The 26,061-nt window shown below is 43.8% G+C and overlaps 1 protein-coding gene and 1 non-coding gene across 2 annotated transcripts; one reads left to right on the top strand and one right to left on the bottom strand.

Annotated features, from left to right (window-relative positions):
• Positions 1-20,119, top strand: ZNF606 (zinc finger protein 606). The gene is given in 8 exon segments (XM_086354983.1): positions 1-403; positions 1,447-1,556; positions 2,312-2,368; positions 2,837-2,925; positions 13,430-13,556; positions 13,785-13,883; positions 18,293-20,061; positions 20,064-20,119. Coding segments are annotated over 7 exon segments (2,214 nt in total). The 5' UTR covers positions 1-403; positions 1,447-1,525; the 3' UTR covers positions 20,106-20,119.
• Positions 9,389-9,493, bottom strand: LOC147354864 (U6 spliceosomal RNA). Its single transcript, XR_015146749.1, has one exon. It is a non-coding gene; the product is annotated as a U6 spliceosomal RNA (small nuclear RNA).
• Positions 20,120-26,061: the final 5,942 nt, after the last annotated feature.

Genomic DNA, 26,061 nt, shown 5'->3' with positions numbered 1-26,061 from the left:
GTCGAGGCAGGGGGAGAGGCCGCCATTGTCCGCGGCTGAAGTGAAGCGGTCGCCCGGGCGGTGGGGTTATTACTGTTGCCGCTGCCGCCGGCCCGGAGGATAGGGAGAACGGGCGGGGAGAGCTGGCGCCTACACTTGCGCCTGGCTCGCCTCCAGGGCAGGTCCCTTGGCCCGCCTCTGGCTTCGCGGAGGCGCTGGATCGACTGGGAGGGCCCGGGTGAGCCCCGCGCGTCGGGCCTTTGTCCCCCGGGCGGGAACCCTAAGCTCACGGCCGAGCCGGGACGAATGTGACCGCAACAAAAGCCGAACGCCCTCGGCGAAGCGAGCGCGAGCTTGTCTAGCTGCCCGCTGAGAGCAGGGGTCACCGGCCAGCAGGGGTGGGAGGCCGGCGGCTGCGATCCAGGTGAGGTCCGCCGTTACCGGGACGGGCTGTGAGCCTCGCACCCACAGCGGGAGTGCGGAGGAAGTCTGGGATGAGAGGCCAGAAGGCAGGTGGCGAGGACGCCTCCGAGGCCGTCCTTAGGAGTCCACCTTGTCTTTCCCGACGGGCGTTTCTCGTGAGAACCCGTTCTCATTTGTCATAGAGGGAAGTCAAAAGTGACCTGGGAACAGCCCGGGCCTCCTTTAAAGGTGCAGTGACCGGATGACTTTGTCAAGTTGCAAACAAGCGTGCAGAATATTTAGTGTGCCAACTTGGAGTTCGGGCGCAGATCCAGGTGCTCCCGGTGCCCATTGGGCGTTCCAGTGCTTTATACATGCTCCCAGGAATTCGCAGAGCTCTGCCAGTTGGCGTTGGTGCCCTCCGAGAGGTCGCAGAACTTGCATAAAAGTCTAGAATTTAGGGGGTTGGGTTGGTGTGGCCTCCAAATCTGGTTTTCTGTCGGCCCCTGCACCAAGAGACAGATTTTTTTTTTCCTACATAAGATTTACATAACTTAAAATTAACTATTTTAACGTACAAGTCCGTGGTTTTCTTGTGCGTTCAGAGCGTTTTGCAGTTATCACCACTATATAATTCCAGAACATTTTCATCACCCCTCCCCCCCGCAAAAAAAAAAAACAAAAAAAAAAACCCACCCTGAACCATTAAGCTGCCACTCGCCCGTTCTTCCCTCCCCTCAGCTCTAGGCAACTACTTACATATGAATATTGTAGGTAGGTTTTACAACAACTTTTGTTAAATCAATAGAAAAGCTACCTCTTCGCTGTCAGTACCCGTCTCATGAGAACTGTTAACAAATTTCTCCCCCCTCATCCTGGACCATGCCCTTTTTTCAGCTAACCCGAGTCATTCTTCATTTTTCTTCAGGAATTTGTTTTTGACTTGTAAATTGTTTTCTTTCAGTGCTCTGTAGAAGTCTTTTATTGTTTTTGTGGATGTGTTCTCCTTATTCCCACAGTCTTTGAGAAAAACCATTTTTTGTCTTTTCCTACTTTTGTTATTAGGTGGGTTTTGCAGTTGGTTTTCAATAATCACCCAAATCCACTGCTCCTCGGCGAGCTTCTGGTGGATTAATCCTGCAAGATGGCTGCCATCAACCCGTGGGGTTCATGGGGTGAGTACAAATCCTGTTTCATCTGGGCTTCCCTAGTGGTGACCTGCTGTAGCTAGGGGTCAGAGCTGTAGAGGGGGCTAAGGGTTTTTGGGATTGGAGGGGGTCTCTTTATCTTGGTACAGAATTAGAACTGAGTGAGGTTGTTTTGTTTTTTAATTGGTTGTTTGTATAAAAGATAATGTAATTTTCCTGTGTTTTATAGTTCTCTCCTGAGAAGTCTCATTAGTTCTAAGAGATTTTTCTGGTGATTTGTGGAATTTCTTGGAAGACAGTCATCTACAACCAAAATTTCTATACCATCCTCATGTTTTTTACTTGTTTTATTGTTTTTCACTGTATAGCGTTGGTTTATAATTTAAGAACAACATTAAATGGTGTCAGTAGTGTGTTTTATTTTTAAGTGACATTTCATGTATCTGTCATTAAAGACATCAAAAGACCAGTAATGTTTCTTAAAAATTAAATCATGTTCAATTTTATCAGATACTTCTCCAGCCACTTAAGGAGTTACGTTCTTAATTGTTCAGTAGCTGTATCATATCAATAAATTTCCTGAAAGTGACCCACTTGTGCATTTTTGCTATAAATCTAGCTTATGTTTTTTTTTCCCCCCACACGTCCTTGGGCTCTATTTATGGAATTTTGTTGTGCACGTTAGTGAGATAGATCTCCTTTTCCATCTTGTTGCCTATAGTCACTAGGATCAGTGTCACAGTCCTTTCCTTTCCTTGTCCTAACCTGACCCTCTGGTGTAGGTATCCTTATGGACCAGTCCTGGGGAATGACGACTGTTGACCCGTGGGCCTCCTGGGGTGAGTCAAGACCCTGTTTCTTCATCAGACACATTGGTTACTATGTGGTGGTCTCTCCCATCAGTAACCTGCCATTGCTGGAAATCAGAGCTGGTGGGGAGAGAGGAGAGGGTCTGGTCCAGATCCGTCTCTTGGTAGAGCTGGAACAGGGAAGGATCTGAACACATCACTGAGGAATCTAGCGATGAAATTTCCAGAGCAGGATGCATGTGTAGCCATTTAGGGCTCAGACCCAGAAAGGCTGTGAACAGGCACTTTCGCTACGACAGTGCCTCAGGACAACAGGGGATGGGTCGTGTGTTTAGATTTATTGTTTAACTTCTCTGGATCCCACTGCCTTCATCTGTAATGTGAGGAAGTGGATCTTTTCCCTTGCCCAAATGGGAGGGACAGGGTCTGGAAGTAGTACTCAGCTGGGCCACTTCTGGCAGAGAGAGCTGCCTCTGTGACTTGACTTTCCTCCCCCAGCTCTGTGCCCTCAGGACTCTACCTGGCAAATGGAGGAGACCGCCGAAGAGAGGAGGAGGGCCCCAGGGCTCCCAACAGCCCAGGCCCAGGTGAGATGGGGCTTCTCCTTTTATCTGACGGGTTGCCTTCTTCCTAAGGTGTTGAGGTTGTCCCTGACCATCCCAGTTGATACGGCTCCTCAATTTACCACAGCTAAGGTTTGGATAGAGAAGGAATCAGCCAGAAGTTTATTGATTTTTGAGCATAGGTAGGGAGAACTCAGTTTTCCATGACTTGGAGCCTCACTGTCAACCAGCCTGTTCAGAGTCCTTGAGCCCCAGCTGTGCTGTGGGCTGTTTGGTAGATAAGGGTCAGTCCCTTTTGGCAAGCAGTCCCCTCTCCCTTTTCCCTTCCACCTTCCCCATGTATTCAGTGCCTGACTCACATTGGTCCTATTTGCTGAGCTCTGTGCTTAGGGAGGGGAACAAGGTCAATTGTGAGCCCCCATCCTTAGGAGCTTGCAGCCCCCTTTCCAGGGTGGTTTAGTCAGCTCCTGAGGCCTCACCATCTGCCTGGTGCTGTACATGTGATTCAGGACACAGGCCTGAGGTGCTTAGAAAGGCCCTGATCCCTGGAGGAGCTGAGCACAACGGATGCCTTGGAGGTGGGACAGAGTCTGCATAGAGGCCATGTGCCACAGCTGGGGTCCTTTTGTTGTGGAGAGGGAGGCTGCCTGGAAGATAGGATGCACCTGAGCCAAGAGGTGAAGGAGACACATCAGCCAGATGGGCATAGCCTGGTGAGAGAAATCTGCCTTCTCTAGCACCATGGGGACACACTGCATGGCCAGCATCTGGGTGAAGGCTGACCGTAATTTGCTTTTAGGCCAAGAAGGCCAGGAAAAACCTTGCTGTATCCTGAATGCCTGCCACAGAGTTGGAGCTCCATCCTGGTTGTAGTAAGGAGCCGCAGAAGTGTTGGGAGCAAGAAGCACCAGGGTCTAATATGTAGCTGGAAGGATGTTTCTGGCAGGGGAGTGAAGAGAAGGGGACTGGAAAGCAGGCTGGCGAATCAGGCTTCAGTCTGATCGGCACCTGGAAGCAAGATCTGATATGTATAAGGGAGGTGAAGCAGGAGGACTTTGTGATTATTTGGGTACAAGATTGGCTCCCTAGAGAAACAGAGCAGCAGAGTTGATGTTGGAGAGGTGTCATCCCCCTCCTCCCCTCTTGCCAAGCCTCCTTATTGGAGGCAGCCACTTAAGAACTTTTCTATAACTGTTTTGTGAAAATATTATTCACATACCATAAAGTTCAACCTCTTAAAGTATGTAGTTCTGTGGATTTTTTAGTATATTGGCTGCAGAACTGCAGCCATCACCAGTATCTAGAATTTTCATCACTCTAGAAAGAAACCTTATACATATTAGTAGTTACTCCCTGTTTTCCCAACTCCCAGCTCCTGGTAACCACTAATTTACTTCTCTCTGTGTTTGCCCATCGTGGACATTTGATATAAAGGGAACCATATAATATATGGCCTTTTGTGTCTGCTTCTGTCACTTAGCATGTTTTGACAGGTTATCGATGTGATTATCATTTATCAATTTTTTCCTTTCTCATGACACAGAAATAGCCATTTTTAACTTACTGTTTCAGTTTTTTAGAAGTGTGTTGGTCGCTCAATTGTATCCAACGCTTTGCAACCCCATGGACTGTAGCCTGCCAGGCTCCTCTGTCCCTGGAATTCTCCAGGAGATAATACTGGAGTGGTTAGCCATTCCCTTCTCCAGGGGATTTTCCCAATCTAGGGATCAAACCCAGGTCTCTGGCATTGCAGAGACAAATTCTTTACTGTCTCAGCCACCAGAGAAGGGTTACTTGTAAATGAGAGATTTTTATTTTAATTCTTTGAATTTAGGTGCATCCTAATGATTTTCTACTATGAAAGACAAAATAGTTCCACTACTGTATTTAGGGTTTCATTCCTAAGTCACAGTAACGAATCAAGCAAATGGGAGATGCTATGATATAAAAATGTTAATAACATCTTTGCCTAACTTTGTGTCTCCCACCAACTTAAAAAAAAAAATGAACAAAACCTCCCACAGTTTAAAAGCTGACTGGTGAAGTTTGTCATAAGTGTGCTGTCCCCACATGGCAGCGCTGCTGTCTCTGGGAGGCAAGGCCTGAATCGTGTGATGCAGCGTGGTGGTTGTCTGGCATCAAAAGTTGAGTGACTGATGTTTGCTGCTGTTACAGTGTGCAGTCATTTTTAGATTCTGTAACATAATCAGTAGTGAAGCTAGACTAGGTTGAAAGATGGGCCCTGGATCAGTTGCTTGGGAATAGAAGTTAGCTGCAGTGAAATGCTATGAAGTTCTAATAACCACTGTGCTGCACTTAGCTGGCAATATTTGTGAGGGTTTCTGAGAATTATTAGAGTTAATGCCAAGAAAATAAAATGGAGAATTCAAATAACACCACCCTCCAGTGTCTGAAGAGTTGTAATTTATGAGCACATACTCCTGGCCCTCTCTCTACACTCACTTTGGATCTTTCCCTCTGGGAAACTCAAGCCTTGAATATGTGAGTTTTGTATTAAGTGAGGTTTTCAGAAACACAGACAAGAGCCCATTCCACCTCTGTTGTTCCCTCCAAATTAAATATTTATTGAAATAAAGTATTCACCTGGTGAAAACATCAAATGGCTGTTATCCCTTGTTATCGGTATAGTCTGATTTTAGAAACATATTGGTTAGTGAAGTTTTAGCTAGTGGGAGTCCAGATCCCATTATTCTGATGAACAGGGAAAATAATAATATTCCAGCCCATTAAAAAACTCCAGCCAGCCACTCCAAATGTGGAAACTCTTAAACCCCTCCTTAACAATCCACCAAAGTTTTCTGCACAATAAACTTGCATATAAGACGTCAGTTAATAGAATACTCTGCCCCCATCATTGATTGTCTCAAGGATGAACACACTCTAGTTACATTTTCCTTCTCTGCGAAGAGCTTGCCCTAAAACAGTAATAAATCATGAAGTTTTGAAGATGCCGAAGAGTCCATCTGAATTTTTCTAGGTTCCATGAAGGGGCCAGTGGTCAGAGAATTCAGGTAATGCAGGAACAATCAGATGAGATACTGCCAGGCAAACAGCTGAGACCCAGCTCATCATGCCCTGCGTCCTCCCATGGTTTAGAGTGTGGCTGGTGTATCAAATTTCATAAAGTGCCTTAGAATGTCTAGATAAACGCTTATGCTACTGCTGCTAAGTCACTTTGGTCATGTCCGACTCTGTGTGACCCCATAGACGGCAGCCCACCAGGCTCCCCTGTCCCTGGGATTCTCCAGGCAAGAACACTGGAGTGGGTTGCCATTTCCTTCTCCAGTGCGTGAAAGTGAAGTCGCTCAGTCGTGTCCGACTCTTAGCGACCCCATGGACTGCAGCCTACCAGGCTCCTCCTTCCATGGGATTTTCCAGGCAAGAGTCCTGGAGTGGGGTGCCATTGCCTTCTCCGATAAACGCTTATACATGTATGCAAAGCCATCTGTCCAAAAATGTTTACAAAAATTTGGGTGAAATATCTTTGCAATTCATCATGGCAGATAATAATTTGGAAGATGGGAATTCAGGTAAGGGTTACCTGAGAATTGGAAGGGCTCACTCCTACCTAGAGGTGGGCCCTTCTCTGCCCTGTCCCCTTGCTCCTGAGCATTAGATAACAGTGACACGCCTCTCCCAGCCCCACCTCTTCTCCACAGCTGGTGAGGCTAGGTGCCTGTCTCCTGCCATCTCTTCCTTCTGTTTCATCACCAGCCTCAGTTTCGCATTTTCCTTTGTGTCCCTAAGGCCTCCGTGAATTGTGGGCCCTGATGTTGGGGCATGTTCTGCTGGGGGTCTTTTTTTCTTTCTATTTAGCAGACCATGGATCCTTCAGTTTTGATGACATCTCTCAACTCTGGAAATATGTTTTATTTAGATTTTTTTGACAAATTCTATAGCTATAGAAAAATATAAAAAGTGATAAGCTAGACAGGGTCCCTCCCATCACTCCAAATGAACAATTGTTAATGTTTTGCTGTATTTGCTTTGCTTTCTTTTTTAGTCCCCAATTACATTCTTCTCCCACCCTTCCTGAGAACAGCCACTTACAGCGAGTCCATTTTCATACTATGTAGATAGTATGATACATGTAGATAATAAACTGTAGATATAAGGTAATAAATAATTGTATACTTTTTAACAAGGCTTTATACATGTTTTCTTTACACCTTTCAAGGTCAATTTTGAGGTCCCTCCATGTGAGTGTAAAGATCAGGTGCATTTCTTTTTGCCCCATCAAAGACATGCACTCTATATTCATCTGTTCTGTGGATAGGCTTATAAGTCCTCCCTCCCTCTACCATTTTTCCTATTTCAAACAAAGCTGTGTGGACATTACAGTTTTACTTGTATGCACATGTAAGTTTATCTAGGCATACTCCTGGGAGCAGAACTTTGCTAAGTTTTAGGCATATGTGTTGTCAGTATGACCTGTGCTGCCACATGGCTCTGAAAGAGCAAAGCCCCTTCTCAGTCTCCCCACTCTGAGGGAAGGTGTCTGTTTCCATCTTTGCTGCCACTTGACAGTATTAATATTGGGTCTTTTAATTTTTGCTTACCTTGAAACCAAGGAAGTGTATTACTTTAATTTGCATGTCCTTGATTGTTTGTGGGGTTGAATATCTTTGCATGTAGTTACTGGTCATCTGTATGGCTTTCTCTCTCTGTCTCACTCCCATGTCTAGATTTCTGTAGATTCTGTTGATATATAAGCATTTCATGCTTTCTGGATCCTGAATCCTTGCTGTGTATGGATTATCTTCTCCCAGTCTGTAGCTTGTCTTAACTTTCAGTTCAGTTCAGTTGCTCAGTCGTGTCCAGCTCTTTGCGACCCCATGGACTGCAGCATGCCAGGCCTCCCTGTCCGTCACCAACTCCCGGAGTTTACCCAAACTTATGTCCATTGAGTCGGTGATGCCATCTAACCATTTCATCCTCTGTTGTCCCCTTCTCCTCCTGCCTTCAACCTTTCCCAGTATCAGGGTCTTTTCAAATGAGTCAGCTCTTCGCATCAGGTGGCCAAAGTATTGGTGATTCAGCTTCAACATCAGTCCTTCCAATGAACACCCAGGACTGATCTCCTTTAGGATGGACTGGTTGGATCTCCTTGCAGTCCAAGGGACTCTCAAGAGTCTTCTCCAACACCACAGTTCAAAAGCATCAATTCTTCGGCGCTCAGCTTTCTTTATAGTCCAACTCTCACATCCATACATGACTACTGGAAAAACCATAGCCTTGACTAGACGGAACTTTGTTGACAAAGTAATGGCTCTGCTTTTCAATATGCTGTCTAGGTTGGTCATAACTTTCCTTCCAAGGAGTAAGCGTCTTTTAGTTTCATGGCTGCAATCACCATCTGCAATGATTTTGGAACCCCCCAAAATAAAGTCTGTCACTGTTTCCACTGTTTCCCCATCTATTTGCCATGAAGTGATGGGACTGTATGCCATGATCTTGTTTTCTGAATGTTGAGCTTTAAGCCAACTTTTTCACTCTCCTCTTTAACTTTATGGTGTCTTTTATCAGGGGAATGTTTTTTGGTATATTTTTGTCAGATGTATCTGTTTTTGCTTATGGCTAGCATTTTATGTAAAGAAGTCCTTTATTTTAAAACAAAATCCCTTCCTGTCCTCCTTTATATTGCTTTCCTGAGGTTATTTATATGACCTCCTGACCTGATTGCTGTGTTTTCTGTCTCTTCGTATTCTGTAGATTCTTGTACTCCAAGCCTCTTGTATCATCCTGTCCTGTTTTATACTGAAACTTTCCAATCTGAGGATTAGAATTTCAGATCATTGAAAGTTCTATGTGACTACAGCCTGGATTCTCTGTCCCCTTGGCTGCTAAATTCAGTCTCCACCTGTGCAGATGTTTCTCCTGTGTTCAGGGGCCCTCCGATCTGTTTGTGTTTACCAGAGAACTGTGTGACTGTGCAGCTGAGCAGCTTTGGTTCTTGACCTCACTGCCTCCTTGTCTGTCTTCTGTCTCTCCTGACAAGTCTCATTCTAAACTGCATGGACCTGGGTGGGCCACGATCACCAGGTCAGTTCTGCCTGCAGTTTCCTGGGTATACAGCTGACTGTCAGGTCATCCACAGACCCCCTCCTCTCTGCCTGTTTTGGGCTGAAGGGGGTCTCAACTCCAGAGCGGTCACTCACCTGGGCAACCTGAGAACCTCTGACACGCTTTCCCATCAGATAGAGTGGCTGGCAGGGGGGAGGGGCAACTGGCAAAGGTGACCTGAGTACAGGCCTTTAAGCCTGATTTTCACTCCTGACTTCAGTGGCATTTAAACCCAGAGCCCGGAGCCTCTCCTGGGGTGCCGCTTCCACTGCAGCCCCTTCTCACGTGCAGAGTAGGTCTCTGGTGTTTCATTGGTCAGCCACACTCCTGCTCCTGATCTTACAGGAATGTGTGGACCACCACATGCTGATGGCTTCTTTTCTTCACTGGCTTTTCTTTTTTTTAAAATATGGAATGCTTCACGAATTTGCGTGTCATCCTTACATAGGGGCCATGCTAATCTTCTCTATCGTTCCAATTTTAGTATATGTGCTGCCGAAGCGAGCACCACTGGCTTTTCTTTAAAACTAGGTGGTTTTGGGGACTTTGGTTAGTTGGTCCAGTGACTGAGACTGTGCTCCCAATGCTGGGGTCCCAGGTTCAATCCCTGGTCAGGGAACTAGATCCCACATGCTGCAACTAAGACCTGGCACAATCAAATAAATAAAAATAAATATTAAATATTTATTAATTTAAAATATTAAATATTAAATAAAATAAATATTTAAAAATCACCTATTTTTAAACCTGTTAGTTTCCTGTGGTGCTATAACAGATTACCACAAACAATGACTTAGAGCAACATGAATTTATTCTCTTGTTCTGGAGTTCTAAGTCTAGAATGGCACTACAGGGCTCTTATCTTCCTGGAGGCTCAGGGGAGAATTGGCTCCCTTGCTTTTACTCAGTTCTGGAGGCATCTGCATTTCTTGGCTCGTGGGCCTTTCCTCCATTGTGCATCACTCTGAACTCTGCTTCCATTGTCTCATTTTCTCTGATGCAGACCCTCTGGCCTCCTTCACTTGTAAGCACCATTGTGATTACATTGAGCCCACCTGGATAATCCAAGATAATCTCCCCATCTCGGCATCCTTAATGTAATCACATCTCTGTAACTGTGACATCTTTCGTCATGTTGAGGTAACGGTCATTAGGATGTGGACGTCTTTGGCAGGACCATTATTCAGCTGACCACAGACAGCCACATTCATCAGCCTTAGCAAATGTCACCTTTCAGCTTTCTGCCTTTGCATCTATTTGGATACCTTAAAAAAATATAGATCCTATGATAGGCCATAATGGAAAAGAGTGTTTTTTTTAAATGTATATGTATGTATAACCGAATCAATTTGCTGTACAACAGTTATAAACAACATTGGAAATCAACTATATGTCAATAAAAATTTAAAAAAATAAGTTTTTTTTTAAAAGTTGAGTGTTAGGAAAAAATGTATTTTATAGCAAAGCTCAGATATTACATTGTTTCACCCATGTTTGTATCTGAGACATACCCACCTTTTAGGAAATGAACACAATACCTTTATCACACCCAACAAAATTAACAGTAACTTATTACTTAGTACCAAGCCTGCATTCAGTTTTCCCCACTTGTCCCCAAGATATCTTTTGCAGTTGGTTTACTCAGATCAGGATCCAAGCAGGGATGGCACATTGCATGTATTTCATATGCTGATGAAACCAGGTCGCCTGCCTTATTGGTTTGCCTAATTTTGCCCTTGTGATGTCCTCAGATGAGTGCCTTCATCCTGCTGTCTCCTGTAGATGGATAATTGAGCTAGAGGCTAGAGCAGTTACAGGCCTTGTATTTTGGGCAAGAGTCCTTGACAGGTGGTGCCAAGCCCCTCCTGTGTTGCATCAGTGGCACAAGTCGTCTGTTGCCCCATTTCCAGACGACGTGATGGATTAGTGGGTGCAGGTGCAGCCGGCCTGATCCCTCCATCGTAAATTTCCACGTCTGCTTTTCACCTGTAGTTTGGCAGTCATCACTGATCATTCCCAGAGTGCCAGGGTCCACTGTTTTATTAGGGGTTGCGAATTCTTTCTAGTGATTTTCTTCCTTCTGTCTCTGTTAAAGGTGGTTGTTACTTTCTAAGTATTTGTGTGGGGATCTGCTGGGGTCTTTGAAGGAGTGGGAGATGAACTTGTGGCTCATTCCACCTGCTTGACTGCTGCCAGGGTGTGGGCTTGGATATTGTTAACTGTTGAACTTTGACGCCATGTAAGTAGGTGCCACCTTCCAGGGAGATAGCATCCTAAGAGCACCCTGGGCAGGAAGCATGGCCTCCTGCCTGGGCCCCCTGTTTTGGCGAAAGCTTTCACTTTCATGTCAGATTCAAAGGATTTGTTAACAAAATAAGCCACTCGCTATATACAAATAAGTAATACAGATATTTGTCAGAGAATTATCTTACTTTCAATATACTAACATTAAAAGAGAAATAGAGTGGAGGATACATCACTAAATTGGGTTTTGACCAACATCCAGACTTAAACAGTGCTGGGAAGTCACAAGTCACAGCACATCCGGAGTCCCAACTGGGAAAAGGTTCCAGGCAGCGCATCCACTCTGTGGGTAAGACTTCAGAGATGGCAGTTCAGGTTCCTGCTTATAATCCCAGGACGGAGGCAAACTGAGATCATCATCGATATGTGACCGAACTGCAAGCCTTGTTTCATGTTCATGCTGTTTGTTTTGTCTTGTAAAACTTGGAATGTTGCTGGGGCTTGGGGTTTGGTTGGAGCTTGGTTGGCCAGGCCCCCTTTAGGGGCGCAAGGACCTCAAGATTCCTCCCTCATTTTATCTAAGGTGTTGCAAGTCTTGCACTCAGCACGCAGTTACTCCCAGTCAGGGCACTGTCCACACAGGTTAGAAGCAAGGTCAGAGACCTGTACTGCTTTGTCTCTGAAGCCTAAACAAGACTATTTTTTAAAAATTTCCCTAACACCCCTGAGTGTATCACTCTGGAAGTGCAGTGAGTTTATGCTTTGTGCACACTTAGGTTTTGTGCACTTCTCTACCTGAATGTCGCATTTAAGTAAAAATGTTTACATTACCCAAAAATGTAGAGGCAGCTGCCATTAAGAAAACTGAGGCCTGGGCAGGTCTTCAAGAGGAAAACCCATTGTCATTGAGGAGTCCGAGTTTTGGGAGGGTTTCACCATAGGAGGTTGTGATCAGCAGTTGTAAATGTTTTTTGAAGTAAGAGAATCACTGGAGCAGAAGCAATTCTGTGTTTCAAGCCAGTTGTGTGAAAGGGGTGAGGGGAGCAGTTCAGACCAGTAGAGAAATCTATACTGAAGACCCAGCATGAGAGCTGGCCCTCATCAGAGATGACAGGCTTGGTTTATGAGCCATGACCCACAGGGATGGAAGGAAGGCGGCTGTATGTGGTTGGAAGAGAAGTGTTTAATAGGCTTTGTAGAGGTTCACCAGATGCTATGAGGGGAAGCACACCGCACACGTGTCCATTCAGTGTATTTGTCTTGAGGGAATTCTGTGCTGACCTGGAGGAGAGGACCATAGTGGATAGACAGGCCAAGAGAGAGGCCTCAAAAGGAGCAGGGGCTGTGGGGTTTGTAGCACACGTCCCACAACACACAGCTCACTCCCCACCGCCCTCATGAGGGAAGACATGCCCCTGCCCCACGCTGGAAGTGCCCAGATACCTGAGACTCACTTTGATGGCTTCAAAGGACTGTGCAGGATGCATTTGTTGCAAAAATCAGACATCCTTTAATTTTTCTAGTGGGTATTCCTGGTTGTTTTTCTTAAAAACGTCAGTTTGAACTTTTTAGAACTCAAAGTGCTTTGATAGCAACTGTTAGTGGTTCTCCTTGGCTTGGACAGCTCTGCTCAGTCCTGGCCCACCCCACCTCCAGTGCTTGGGAGGCTGTCCTCAGAAACAGTCTGGGAGTGGAGACTTCTCTCTGTGCCCAGGAAGGCAGCCTCTGAATGTTTAGAGAGCCCTTCCAGGTCCTGGACCCACTTGTGGAGCAGATGTCAGCCCCAGGCTCTCTGCTCTGTGGTCAGGGCTCATGCTCTGCGTCCATCCTGGTCCTGGTTTTAGTCTTGGTCTCACTAAGTGTCTGCAGCTCTGGAAAAGCAGGGAGAACTGTCCAGACACTACCCAGTGTTACTAGGACTGAGCAAGACTTGGGAGAGAGCTGCTCATTTTTATTGTGGTTACTGTGAGCCCAGGTATCCACTTGTCTAAGAGTACATTTCAAATGCAGGGCCCTGGCTGGCTCCCAGTGAGACCTTATCCACATCAGTCAGAATATTGAGTACATTCAGGGCAATTCCTCTATGTTCTGTCTCCTCCCCAACGCTGTCAGCCCTACTCCCTCCCCAGAAAACACTAGATGGAATGGGGGGCAGGGAGAGGCGTCTCCAGGTTGAAGAGGAACATGTCTGGTCTTTTAGGAACCAGTGACCTTCAATGATGTGGCTGTGGACTTCACACAAGAGGAGTGGGGGCAGCTGGACCTTGTTCAGAGGACCCTGTACCGTGACGTGATGCTGGAGACCTATGGGCACCTGCTCTCTGTAGGTAAGCTGCTGGCTGGCTGAATAAATGAAGCTGTCCTTGCAATACCCTCTGCTGCTCCCTGTTTACCATCTTACATGAGCCTCAGGAGGGCCGAGGTGATCATGAGCCCTGAGGTTCAAGGATGGAGTCCCTACTGATCATAAAGTATGAAGTGAAGTCACTCATGGAAAGAGTAGGGGAAGGAGGGTTACATGACTACACAAGTCCATGTTTTTCCTCTTCATGTAGGGAATCAGATCACCAAGCCTGAGGTCATCTCCCTGTTGGAGCAAGGAGAAGAGCCATGGTCAATGGAACCAGCATATCCTCTTCAAGGCACTTGTCCAGGTGAGAGCAGGCCCCAGGTGGGAGTGAGGAACCTTCCTCCAAGCCCTACTTTTTGAGAAAAGGGCTGAGGCCATGAAGAGTTCACTTCCTCAGAAAGCATCACAGTTCCTTCCAAGAAGCTTCATCCCTTGTACTATTTTCAGAGCAAAAATGCCCACCTTCTTAACAAGGTAGCAATTTTTGTATCCTGCAGTTTCCCTCCTTACCTCTCATATTATCTGCTGTCCCTTTTGTCTAAAAAGACTTCTCATTCAGTTACCTGCTTTTTAATTTTTTATTGCAAAACTTGTATCCTTGTAGTCACAGACTCTTCTTTCCAAAAAAAAAAAAAAGTATCAAAAAGTGATTGTTTAATACAGATAATGTATCTACATGATTTAAAAACTCAAAGCTATATAAAATGGGTAAGTGAAAGGAAGTTTCATTTATACTTATTCACACTGTTCTTATCCTCCAAAGAGACACACAGAAACACACACAGGTAACCCCTTTCCTTTTACTATAAATTTTTGGTTATTTTACTAGTGGTTGTCCTGGGAATTATAATTAACATCTTAATTTGCAGCAGTTTAGTTTGGATTTTATGTAATTGTCTTTTAAATCAGATAGGAAACAAATAAAAATGCAGTTATACAGTCTTGGATTTTCCCAAGTAGTTACCTTTATTGGTGGTCTGTATTTTGAGTTATTGTCTTTTCATTTCAGTCTGAAGAACTCCTTTTAGCATTTCTCATAGGGCAGCTTTACTAGCAAACTCTTACCTTTTGTTTTATCAGGGAAGGTCTTGATTTCTCTATTTTTGAATGATAGTTTTGCCAGGTATAGGATTCGTGGTTGACACATTTCTTCTTTCTGTCCTCCCTGGTTTCTGATGAGAAATAAGCTGTTAATCTTGTTGAGGATCCCTTGTGTGTGATGACTTGCTTCTCTCTTGTTGCTTTCTTTGACTTTTGAAAATTTAACTACAGTGTATATATATGTGGCCTTCTAGATTCCCAGGAATATGTTAGAACTTTTCAAAGCTCCTATGCATATCTCAGTCCTCAGCTTTTCCTTTCATTTTTTGGTTAGTATATCGTTTGCCCCAACTATTTTGCATCATCTCGGACAGTAATTAAAAAAAAAAAAGACTTCTTAAAACTTGGCCTGGAAATGTTTGACAGATCCCTACTTCCTGGAAGCTTTTAGCACTGTGCAAGTTCCCACAAGTCTTTCAAGTGGGATCTTTCTGGGAATCACCAAACAGCTCAGATAATGACTATTCTTTGGGAGTGAGGCTTTGAAAAAGCTCTAGCTTTGTTCTGTTTCCTCCAGCACCAGAAATATGGGATGTTATTTTCCAAGGCTACTGCTGAGTTGAGGAGTCAGAGATGGGATTAGGGTAAGTTAAAATGCTACAAATCTGTTACTATCAAAATTAACTATTCTCCTTGAATAAACTCTCTCTGGGTCACTGCACAGCTTTGGTTAAGCATATAGACACAATAGTTACTTTTCACCTTTCCAAAGGTGAAATACAGTACACATTGTTCTGTATTTTGTTATTTTTAATTTAACAATATACTGTGCTCTCTCTTGAGTCCTAAAGGTGGACATCTTCCTGTCCACTCTAATGAAGTGGGCTTTTGTGGGGTCTTACCTGTTGCCCCCATCTGGATCTGAAAGCCTGTACCAAGGCGTCATAATTTCTAGTAGCTTTTATGTGCTGACCTTTCTGAGTAATCATCCTGAGCCCTGTGGTTCCACCAGCTCCAGCTTTACACTTCTGCCTTCTTGCAGATCATCTCAGCTGTCTCCTTGATACTGATAGAACCAGGAATCTCACTTTCCCTTCTGGCTGGTGTCCCCGTCTTCCTGATGTGTATTCCTTGTTCAGCCTTCTGTGAATCCCCGGAGCTGGAAATGGGAAGGTCATCCTGACTCCCTGTTCTTTCCTCTCTAAGAAGGAATCTCTCTTCTCATCCAGCTCAAGTTGCTGAGTAAATTTTATTTGTTATGAGCCTCTCAGGTGGTATTTCTAGATTTACATCCCTGAAGTCTTCCATTAAGAGGCCTCTGCCAGTAAATCTACAATGACTTGGATTACCTTTTAAATAACTGACTCAATTTCAAGACCTTCCTATTTTCTCTATTTTCTTTTTCTCTCGTTATTTCCTGCCTAATTCCTGGAGTTTACTCAGCTGGCATCCTTAAGGATGTGTGATGCCTTTGCTCATCACAGCTTGCTTCTGCTTGTGCCATTCTGGCAGTCTGTATTTGAGCCATGCTCGAAGGCTGAGCTCATGTCGTTTCTTGTGGGTGAAACCTTCCTGGATGGCTTCTGTCATGCTGATCTCCTTTTCTGGCCTCCCACCTGCTTAGCATCTACAGCCCCACAGTCACAGTGATGTATAGTGTTTCGATTGTCCTTTCATCACAGAGATTATAATTTACAGGTGGAAGATATGCTCAGGCCACAAATACTGGTTGTAAAGCTGGTCAGAAATTGTTTGGTCAGTGACTTGGTCAGCTACCATTTAAAAAAGTTTTTTACTGGGAAAATTCAAAAGCTATTTGGAGATCATTCCCAGACTTCTGGGGCTTCCCTGGTGGCTCAGCAGGTAAAGAACCTGCCTGCCAATGCAGGAGATGCAAATTTGATCCCTGGGTCGGGAAGATCCCCTGGAGGCAGAAGTGCAACCCACCCCAGTGTACTTGCCTGGGAAATCCCATGTACAGAGCAACCTGGTAGTCCATGGGGTCACAAAAAATTGGACACAACTGAGCACAAAGAGGGACTCTCTAACTTCTAGGAGCGAAGCTTAAAATTGATAATAAATGCCAGTTCTTTAGCAGAGTAGAATCTCTCTCTCTTGTAATGGACTTGGGTAGTAAAAGGGGAAAATAGTATATAGTGAAGAAAGCATAAAAACCTGAAGAAAACCAGGGTCTAGGTCCATATTGGGTTCCTGTAGCTTTTAGACACTGTGGTATGTTGAATAATGATCCCCTCCTCCCTCCACAAAATGTCCACATCCAAAGCTGAATATGGTGCTTTATGTGGCAAAAGTGGCTTTTCAGATGTGAGTTAAACTAGGAATCTTTTGAGATGCAAAGATTATCTTGGATTGTCCAGATGGACCCATTGTAATCATGAGATCCTTAGAAGAGTGAGTATCAGAGACACCGATATGATTGACAGAAGTAGAGATAGGAATAATATACTTTGAAGATAGAAAGAGGAACTACAAGTCAAAGAATGCAGGCAGCTTTTTAAAGCTGGGAAAAGCAAGGATATGGATTCTCCCCTAGAGCTTCTGAAGGAAAGCTATTTTGATTTTAGCCCAGTGAAAGCCGTTTATAGCCTCTGACTTTCAGACTGTGAGATGGGTGATTTGTTATAGCAGCAATAGGAAACTAGGAGACACCCTTCCGTTGCTGGAGGACTGATAACTCAGGGTGATGATAGGTGGCTTCCACGTATTGAATTTGCCAGACATTTTGTTGGTTTTACAATCTCATTTAATCTTTGGAAAACTCACCTAAGGAGAGTGGCAGAGCCAGTAATTAAATACAGATTATCAGACTGTAACTCCTGTACCTTTTTCATTGCAGTATTCTGTCTTTCAAGTCTGTCTCTTCTGCCATCACTCTACAAATTATTCTGCAGTGTTAAAAGAACTTTAGGAGTATCCTTAAACTTTGTGATTTTTGCCCTTTGGGCAGATGGTTTTGTGTTACTGAGTGAACTCTGTGGAATAGGAAATAAGGCTTGACGCCTTGTTGGTGATACTTTCACTTAACACCCCTCCTTTTTTTGGTAGGTGTCAAAATAGGAGAGCAATAGGACATTATAACATAGAAATTAATTGACATGCTTTAATAATTTAAATATTAGTTGCTGAGGGGCTGCTTGTTCATATGTCTTTTGCTTAACCAGTTGTTATTTTTTCACCTTAGTAGTATTGAATGTGTCAGGATCCTCCAGACACCCCCCCCCTCCACCAAGTTCAGTAATTCTCTGGAAGTACACACTGGACTCAGAAGGCATTAAACTCAGGGTAGTGGATTGTTACAGTGAAATAATACAGAGCAGCATCAGCAGAGGGTAAGGTGTGTGGCGCTAAGTCCAGAGGAAACCAAGTGCAGGTTTTCAATAGTCACTTATTCTAGTCCTCCTTTACACAGGGAAATGTTCCTAAATGGGTTTATTCATATTCATTACGCATTTTGTTTTCTACTTAACTACTTACGCTCACTCTTTACTATTTTCCTCTTTCTTGTTATGATGTTTCTCTGGGTTACCAGTCTATTTGGAAACAAGTTCACAGTTGCCTTTTCAATAACATGGACAATAAATCTTACCTTGTCCACCCTACTCTTAGAATTTGTTTCTCTATACTCTCATGGACTTTTTCTATTTATTTCAGAATGGATGAAAAATCTTGAAAGCAAAGCATTGATCCCAACACAGAGCATACTTGAGGAGGAACAGTCCCATAGCATGAAGTTGGAGAGATACATATGGGATGATCCTTGGTTCTCCAGGTTAGAAGTTTTGGGATGTAAAGACCAATTAGAAATGTATCACGTGAACCAGAGTACAGCTATGAGGCAGATGGTCTTCATGCAAAAGCAGATACTATCTCAAAGAGGCTCTGAGTTCTGTGAACTTGGAGCAGGGTGTAGCCAGAGCTTAAACATTGTTCCATCTCAGAAAGTTTCTCAAGTAGAACATTTCTATAAGCCTGATGTAAATGCTGAAAGTTGGAGATGTAACTCAGCCATAATGTATACTGATAAGATTACCTGTGAAAGTAATGAGTATGACAAAGCCTTCTACCAGTCCATGCAGCCTGTTCACCCTGCAAGGGTACAAACTGGAGATAATCTTTTAAAATGTACTGATACTGTTAAATCTTTCAATCATATACTGCATTTTGGTGATCATATGGGAATGCATACAGGAGAAAAACTCTATGAATATAAGGAATGCCATCAAATCTTTAACCAGAGCCCATCATTTAATGATCCGGGAATTCATATTGGAGGAAACCAGTATGATTACAAAGAATATGAAAACATCTTTTACTTTTCATCCTTTATGGAACATCAAAAAATTGGTACTGTAGAGAAAGCATATAAATACAACGAATGGGAGAAAGTCTTTGGGTATGACTCCTTCCTTACACAACATACAAGCACTTACGCTACAGAGAAGCCTTATGAATATAATGAATGTGGAACATCTTTCATCTGGAGTTCTTACCTTATCCAACATAAGAAAACTCATACTGGAGATAAACCCTATGAATGTGATAAATGTGGAAAGGTTTTTAGGAATCGTTCAGCCCTTACTAAACATGAACGGACTCACACTGGAATAAAACCTTATGAATGTAATAAATGTGGAAAAGCCTTCAGCTGGAATTCTCATCTTATTGTACATAAGAGAATTCATACAGGAGAGAAACCTTATGTATGTAATGAATGTGGGAAGTCTTTCAACTGGAACTCCCATCTTATTGGGCATCAGAGAACTCATACTGGAGAGAAACCTTTTGAATGTACTGAATGTGGGAAATCTTTCAGCTGGAGCTCCCATCTGATTGCCCATATGAGAATGCATACTGGAGAGAAGCCCTTTAAATGTGATGAATGTGAAAAAGCTTTTAGGGATTACTCAGCCCTTAGTAAACATGAAAGAACTCACTCGGGAGCAAAACCATATAAATGTACTGAATGTGGAAAATCCTTCAGCTGGAGCTCCCACCTTATTGCCCATCAGAGAACTCATACAGGAGAGAAACCCTATAACTGTCAGGAATGTGGCAAAGCATTCAGAGAACGTTCAGCCCTAACTAAACATGAAATAATTCATTCTGGGATTAAGCCCTATGAATGCAATAAATGTGGAAAATCCTGTAGCCAAATGGCTCACCTTGTTAGACATCAAAGAACTCATACTGGAGAAAAGCCCTATGAATGCAATAAATGTGGAAAATCCTTCAGCCAGAGCTGTCACCTTGTTGCTCATCGGAGAATCCACACTGGTGAGAAACCCTACAAATGTAATCAATGTGAAAGATCCTTTAACTGTAGCTCTCATCTCATTGCTCACCGGAGAACTCATACTGGAGAGAAACCATACAGATGTAACGAGTGTGGAAAAGCATTTAATGAGAGCTCTTCTCTTATTGTGCATCTGAGAAACCATACTGGAGAAAAACCCTACAAATGTAATCATTGTGAGAAAGCTTTCTGTAAGAATTCTTCTCTTATTATTCATCAGAGAATGCATAGTGGAGAGAAACGCTTTATATGCAACAACTGCGGAAAAGCCTTTACTGGTCACTCAGCCCTCCTCCAACACCAGAGAATTCATAGTGAAGAGAAACTCTGTGAATTGAATTGATGAGGTTTTTATTTTATTGTACACTTGATAACACACTGAAAAAACCCTATAAGTATAATCAAGCGGGGAAATTTTAATAAGAGTTTAGTAAGACTTCTCCCCCTATTAATCAGTAGAAATTATCTTTGTAGAAGAAACCTGTGGATGAAAAGAATAAGTAAAAGCCTTCCACAGTTATGTAGCCCTTGCTTAAAATCAAATAAGTACAATGAAGAGAACTTGAGACTCCCCTCATGGTTCACCAGGAATCCTACTTGAGCAACATGAACATAGGGAATGAAACGGCTATTAGTGAGATCTCTACTGTTTGTGGCTCAGAGTGCATTGTTATGGAAAAAACTTTATCCTAGAAAAGTATTTTCAACTGGAAATACACTGTTTTGCATCCAGCTGGAGTACTGAATGGAAGCCTTACAATAACATTTGTGCATCATTATGGAAACACAGATTGTGCTATTGTAAGAGGAGGGTCTGGGTGCCCTTTAAGAATAGAATATGGAATACTAAACCTGAATTTAAGAAAAGAATAGTATTGAGTGGGATATTTACTGTTGATCAAGATTAGCCTTAGGAAAGAGTAGTAAATGAGATTACTAATGATGGAAAGGTTACTGTGCAGAAGTATGAGACTGATGTTCTTGGAACACAAGGTGATACTTCCTAACCCAGTGTGTCAGTGTCCATGGTTTACTTATGACTGCAGTTGGACAATTAGTTTGTAATCTGTTCTAGGCAATCACATAAGTTATAATTATGGACACTGAGTCAGAACGCATAACATAAAGGAATAAAAAGGACACGAAACTGTATATACATATCCACTAGAACATCTGAATAGTGTATTTGCATAAGGACTGGAAATACTCATGGGTAAATTAACCTAATAAGATTTTAAGTTTTACAAACACATACAGCACTTACTGTGTACTAGACTTTTTTTTAAATGCTTTTCAGATATTAACTTATTCAGTCCCCTTAATTCTATAAGATAGGAACTATTATTATCTCAATTTTACAAGTGGGGAAACTGAGGCACAGATCATAAGAAACCTACCTAAGGACACACAACTAGTTAGGAGTAGAGAGATTGACTCCAGAGTTCATGTTTATAACCACTGTGTTACGCTGCCTCTGCAGTGATTTTTTTTTTCCCCTTAATGTGTTTTTAAAAATTTTCTTCACTGTTTTTATAGTAGATATTTGGTAATAAAAATCAAATTCCTAAACAATGAGAAAGTTATCTGGCTCTTTGCCTGTGGAATTTCTGGTAATATGAGAGCAAAGCTCCCTTTGAAATATGAAGTCTAGATTGGATGTTGAGGATCACTGCATTTTCTGGGCTCTGGTTTCCCAAGAATTTCACCACCTCCATCCCTGAAGATTATAGTCGACCAGGGGCTGGAGGACTCGCTGGAGGTTTGGGCAAATCAGAGGAATGCCCCTTGATGGGTTTAGAATTACCCTTCATGAGGCAGAGGGCAAGAAACACCTCTGCACAGGAAATCCCCGTTTCTCAAGGTCTCCGTGGGATGCAGTGTTTCCTTATCTTCTCTAGATGAAAAGATTGCTTGATAGTAGGGAGGACTCAGAAGGGAAGAGAGATCATCAATCATCTCATAAAGTGAGGAAGTTTCTCTGCTCAGAGTGGAAAGAGGGGGTAAGATGAATAGGAGGACTTGGGTGGTATTTCTTTGGTTCACAAATATTTCCTGTGTTCCCCTAAAGTTGGGCCATTATTTGGGACCAACAATCCTTCCTGGATAGGTTTCAACAGTATTGGTTAGAAATCCAGGGTACAGAAAGTTCATCTAGTTCTCTAGGGGTCCATGACGCTCCAAGGGGTGAGAAGCAGTCACCTGCTGGTATTGTGGGATGCTGTGTTCACTATCTGATGCCTATAGCTGGTGCTTATATAGGTGGTATCTGATCCTTACCTTAATGTATAGTTAACCCAATAAATGTTGCAGGGGTAAATTAATTGGATTTCTCATGTGATTTGTGCAAAGATCATTGAAGAGTCTAGAGCTATCAGCATTATCTCTGTAAGAGAAAGCAATCTAATGTATCAAAGAGTTGTACTGCCAATATATGGGAATTGTATTCTAATACCCAAAGAAATACACTTGGAGTGAACCCAGATTCTCTTGATTTAGTGACTCCAGAGGGTTTTGGAAGTCATACACAATATTCCACATGCATCCTCGTAAGTTCTTCTGTAACTATATTACCAAGCCTAGTATTTTTTAAAAAGTATTTCTCTTTAAAAATTTTGTTTATTCATTTGGTTGCGGCAGGTCTTAGTTGCAGCATGCAGGATCTTGTTTAGTTGTGACATGTGAGAGCTAGTTCCCTGACCAGGGATGGAACCCAGGCCTCCTGCATTGGGAGCATGGACTCTTAGCCACTGGGCCACTGGACCACTTTAGGAGGTCCCCAAAAATATTTCTAAAAGGGCCTCCTGGACTTCTAAAGGGTTGTTCTAAAAGGATCCCAGTCTTGTGTTTCCTCCTAGGAGGATTCCCTATCTCCCTACCACCTATCATACAACCTCATGTGTCCAGGACTCCCAGGTCCCCTCTTACCTCCCTTATTCTCACCAAAACATGGCTCAGTTCATTGCCCTTTTGATACCCCTGCTTCACTCTTCCCCAGCTCTGAAACCTTCTGGGCCCGGTGGGAAGTCTCCATTCATCCATCATCTGCTGAAACACGAGTCTCCTCTTTGCACAGCACCTCTCAAGATCCTTGCAGGGAGTGGCTGCTTTCTCCCCTGCTCTTCTTCACTCGTTGTTCTCCCGCCCTTAGATTGTTCTCCCTCCCTTTTCTCTAAAACAGTGCTGACTCTTGGAGGATCAGACTGTCGTATCACTCCTGCTGCTGTGTTGCAGTCACCTTATGAAAGGTCCGCTCGTCTGCGAAGATTTCCACTCTTGCAGTATTGCGTCCAAGACCACCCCCATCACACTCCCAGTCCCACTCTCCGTGCAGACGACCTTCCCATGTCCTGACCTCACAGCTGTTCAACCTCTCTGCTAGTGGTTTTGCCTCCCACCCAGCCTGCAAGACACTTCATTGTCGTCCCTAGGACCATTCCATTACCAGTGGCTAGGACCTGCCCACCATCTGCTTCAAGTATCTTTTCCTATGCTAGTTGGCTATTTAGTACCAAGATTCCAACAATCCCTTGACTGAAGCTTCCTTCTGGGTTGCTCCCAGCAGATGACTTTGCTTCCTGTTTCCTGAGTGAATAGGAGCCACCAGCAGAGGCCTTCCATTGTAGGTCTCCACCTCCTCTACCCACTTTCGGTAACATCCGTGCCTTCCCACTGGTGCCTTTATACAAACTGACTGTGTTGGCGCCAGAGCCTGTTCCGTGTCCACTGCCTCAAGACATTGTTCCTGCAAGTTTCCCTTATCTCTTGTATCATCAGGTTTTCTATATATACTGAGTTATCCCCATTGATGTGCAAACATACTTTAAAAAAAGAAAACCCTCTAGCTCCTGTATCAGTGTCTGCCTTGTTACAGAATTTCTCAAAGGTGGTCTCTTTTTGCTGTCTTCATTTCCCTTCCATTCTTTCTTTTGCTCAGCCATTCAGTTGCGTCTGTCTCTGTGAACACATGGACTGTTGCCCACCAATCTCCTCTGTCCATGGAATTTCCCAGGCAGGAATACTGGAGTGGGTTGTCATTTCCTCCTCCAGGGGATCTTCCCGACGCAGGGATTGAACTGACGTTTCCTGTGTCTCCTGCATTGGCAGGCAGATTCTTTACCGCTGAGGCACTGGGGAAGCCATTCTTTCTTGAACCCACTCCAAAACCTACCTTGCTGCCACATGTCCTCCACATTGCTGAATCCAGGGGTCAGCTCTGTTTTCTTCCTTGACTTTAGCAGCAGCATCTCAAGTTCTCAGGTGATGGTCCTCTCCTCCCTGAAGTACGCTCACCTGGCTTTGGGGCTTGACCCTGCCCCTCTGGCCTGCACTTCAGGTCCCCTTTGCTGTTTCCTCCCCACTTCCCGTCTGCTCACACTACCTTGGCCTCACCCAGTCTTGGGGCTCTATGAACACCACAGGTATGCTGCCGAATCTCCCTTTACGTCTACAGTTTGGTGAGTTTTGAAAAAAATGTCCATATCCTTGTAACCACCACTACAGTAAAACTAGAGAATTTTTTCCCTTCTCCAGAAAGTTCCCCATGTCTCTTCACAGTTAATCTCCACCACAACCCTAAGACCTGGGCAGCCACATGTCTGTTTTGTGAACATACATTAGAACTGTCTTTTAGAGTTTTCTAAAGGTAGAATTGTACAGTGTTCTATTTGTATCCTACGTTTGTATCCAGATACTTTGGCTCAGCATGATTTTGAAGGCTCCTCCACGTTGTAGTGTGTGTCAGTAGCTTGCTTTCCGTTATGTGGATGAGCCACAGCGGTCATTCTGTTCACCTGTAGATGGACATTACCTTGAGCCCAGCTCTGGGCCAGTGTAAATACAGCTGCTCTGGATGTTCTTTTTCAGTGTTATTTGTGTGTGCAGGTTTTCATTTATCTTGGGTAAAACCCTAGCAGTGGAGTAGCTGAGTCATATGGTAAGTATATGATTAACTTCATAAGCTACTTCTATGGGCCTTTTCATCTGATGTCTTTATTCTGTTTTACATTCTGGGAAATTTATCTCTTCTTTTGTTAAGATTTCATCTATGTATTTAAATTTTTTCTCTTTTTAAGACTCCTATTATTTACACTTAGATGTTAGCACGTTTGTGTCTGTTGTCAATATGTCTTACCTTTGCTTTCATGTTCTCTAATTCCTTTTTCTTTCTTTCCTCTGGACATTTCCTGTTTGCTATGCTAGTTTGCTAATTTGTTTCTCAGCTGTCTATTTGCTACTTAATTCCTCTAATTGTATCTTCATTTCAACAACTGTTTTACATATCTAATATTTCCTCTTGGTTATCTTTTATATGTTATTAGTCTCATTCCCTATGGTTAATGTCATGCCTTATCTCTCTAAATGTATGTTACTACTTTAAAGTTTTGGTCCATCTGTTCTAATATATGTGCCTCTGATAGAATCTGTAATCCAGTGTGCTGTTTTTCTTTTGGAAATAAGTATGCTTAGAAACTTGCTTATTTCCTTGGCCAGTGAGCACATTTATTTCTCTTGTTTTCATCAGCTACTTGTTTTTATGCATACATGGGACGGGATCAGATCCTGGTCCCTGTGAACCCCAGTGAGTTCAGGGTTGGGAGGATGGATCCTGGGATGGGGAGGTGAAGGCACCAGAAAGCTAGTCGGTGACTTCTTAGCTCCCAAGGTAACTCTGAAGTGTGATCCGCAAGCCCGGGGCTTCGTAGGGTCAGGGTGGAAGAACACGTGCCTGGTGTCACGGAGCCTCTGCCTGTTTCTCAGCTACTCCCAAGCACGAGTTACTGCCCAGCCTTGACTCCAGCCCTCAGCGACCTGGACCGGGGCTGTTCATGGCCGTGTTGATGCTGGACCATGCAGCCAGCACGCTTTCCTCACTCCCACTTCACCGCCCTGTCTTCACTGGCTGCATTGCACGCGTCTCTACTTGACATCACCTCGTACATTTTCTCCTTTCTTACTGTCCACTCTGTCTCCCGATGCCACACACCAGGCTCTGTGCTCCCTGGGGACCTCATTGGTCCCGGTCTGCCGTGTCTGAGGTGCCCAGCATGGCACTCTGGCTCTGGAAGTGCTTGGGACACCCGCAGGTTGTCAGTTGTGCTTCTCGACCTCCTCTTCTGGATCTCCTGAC

This window comes from Bos grunniens, chromosome 18 (genome assembly GCF_055505025.1).
Source record: "Bos grunniens cultivar Pamir isolate PY7600 chromosome 18, Bosgru_T2T1.0, whole genome shotgun sequence".
NCBI classification, from domain to species: Eukaryota; Metazoa; Chordata; class Mammalia; order Artiodactyla; family Bovidae; genus Bos; species Bos grunniens.
This window is presented reverse-complemented; position numbering and strand designations above follow the sequence as displayed.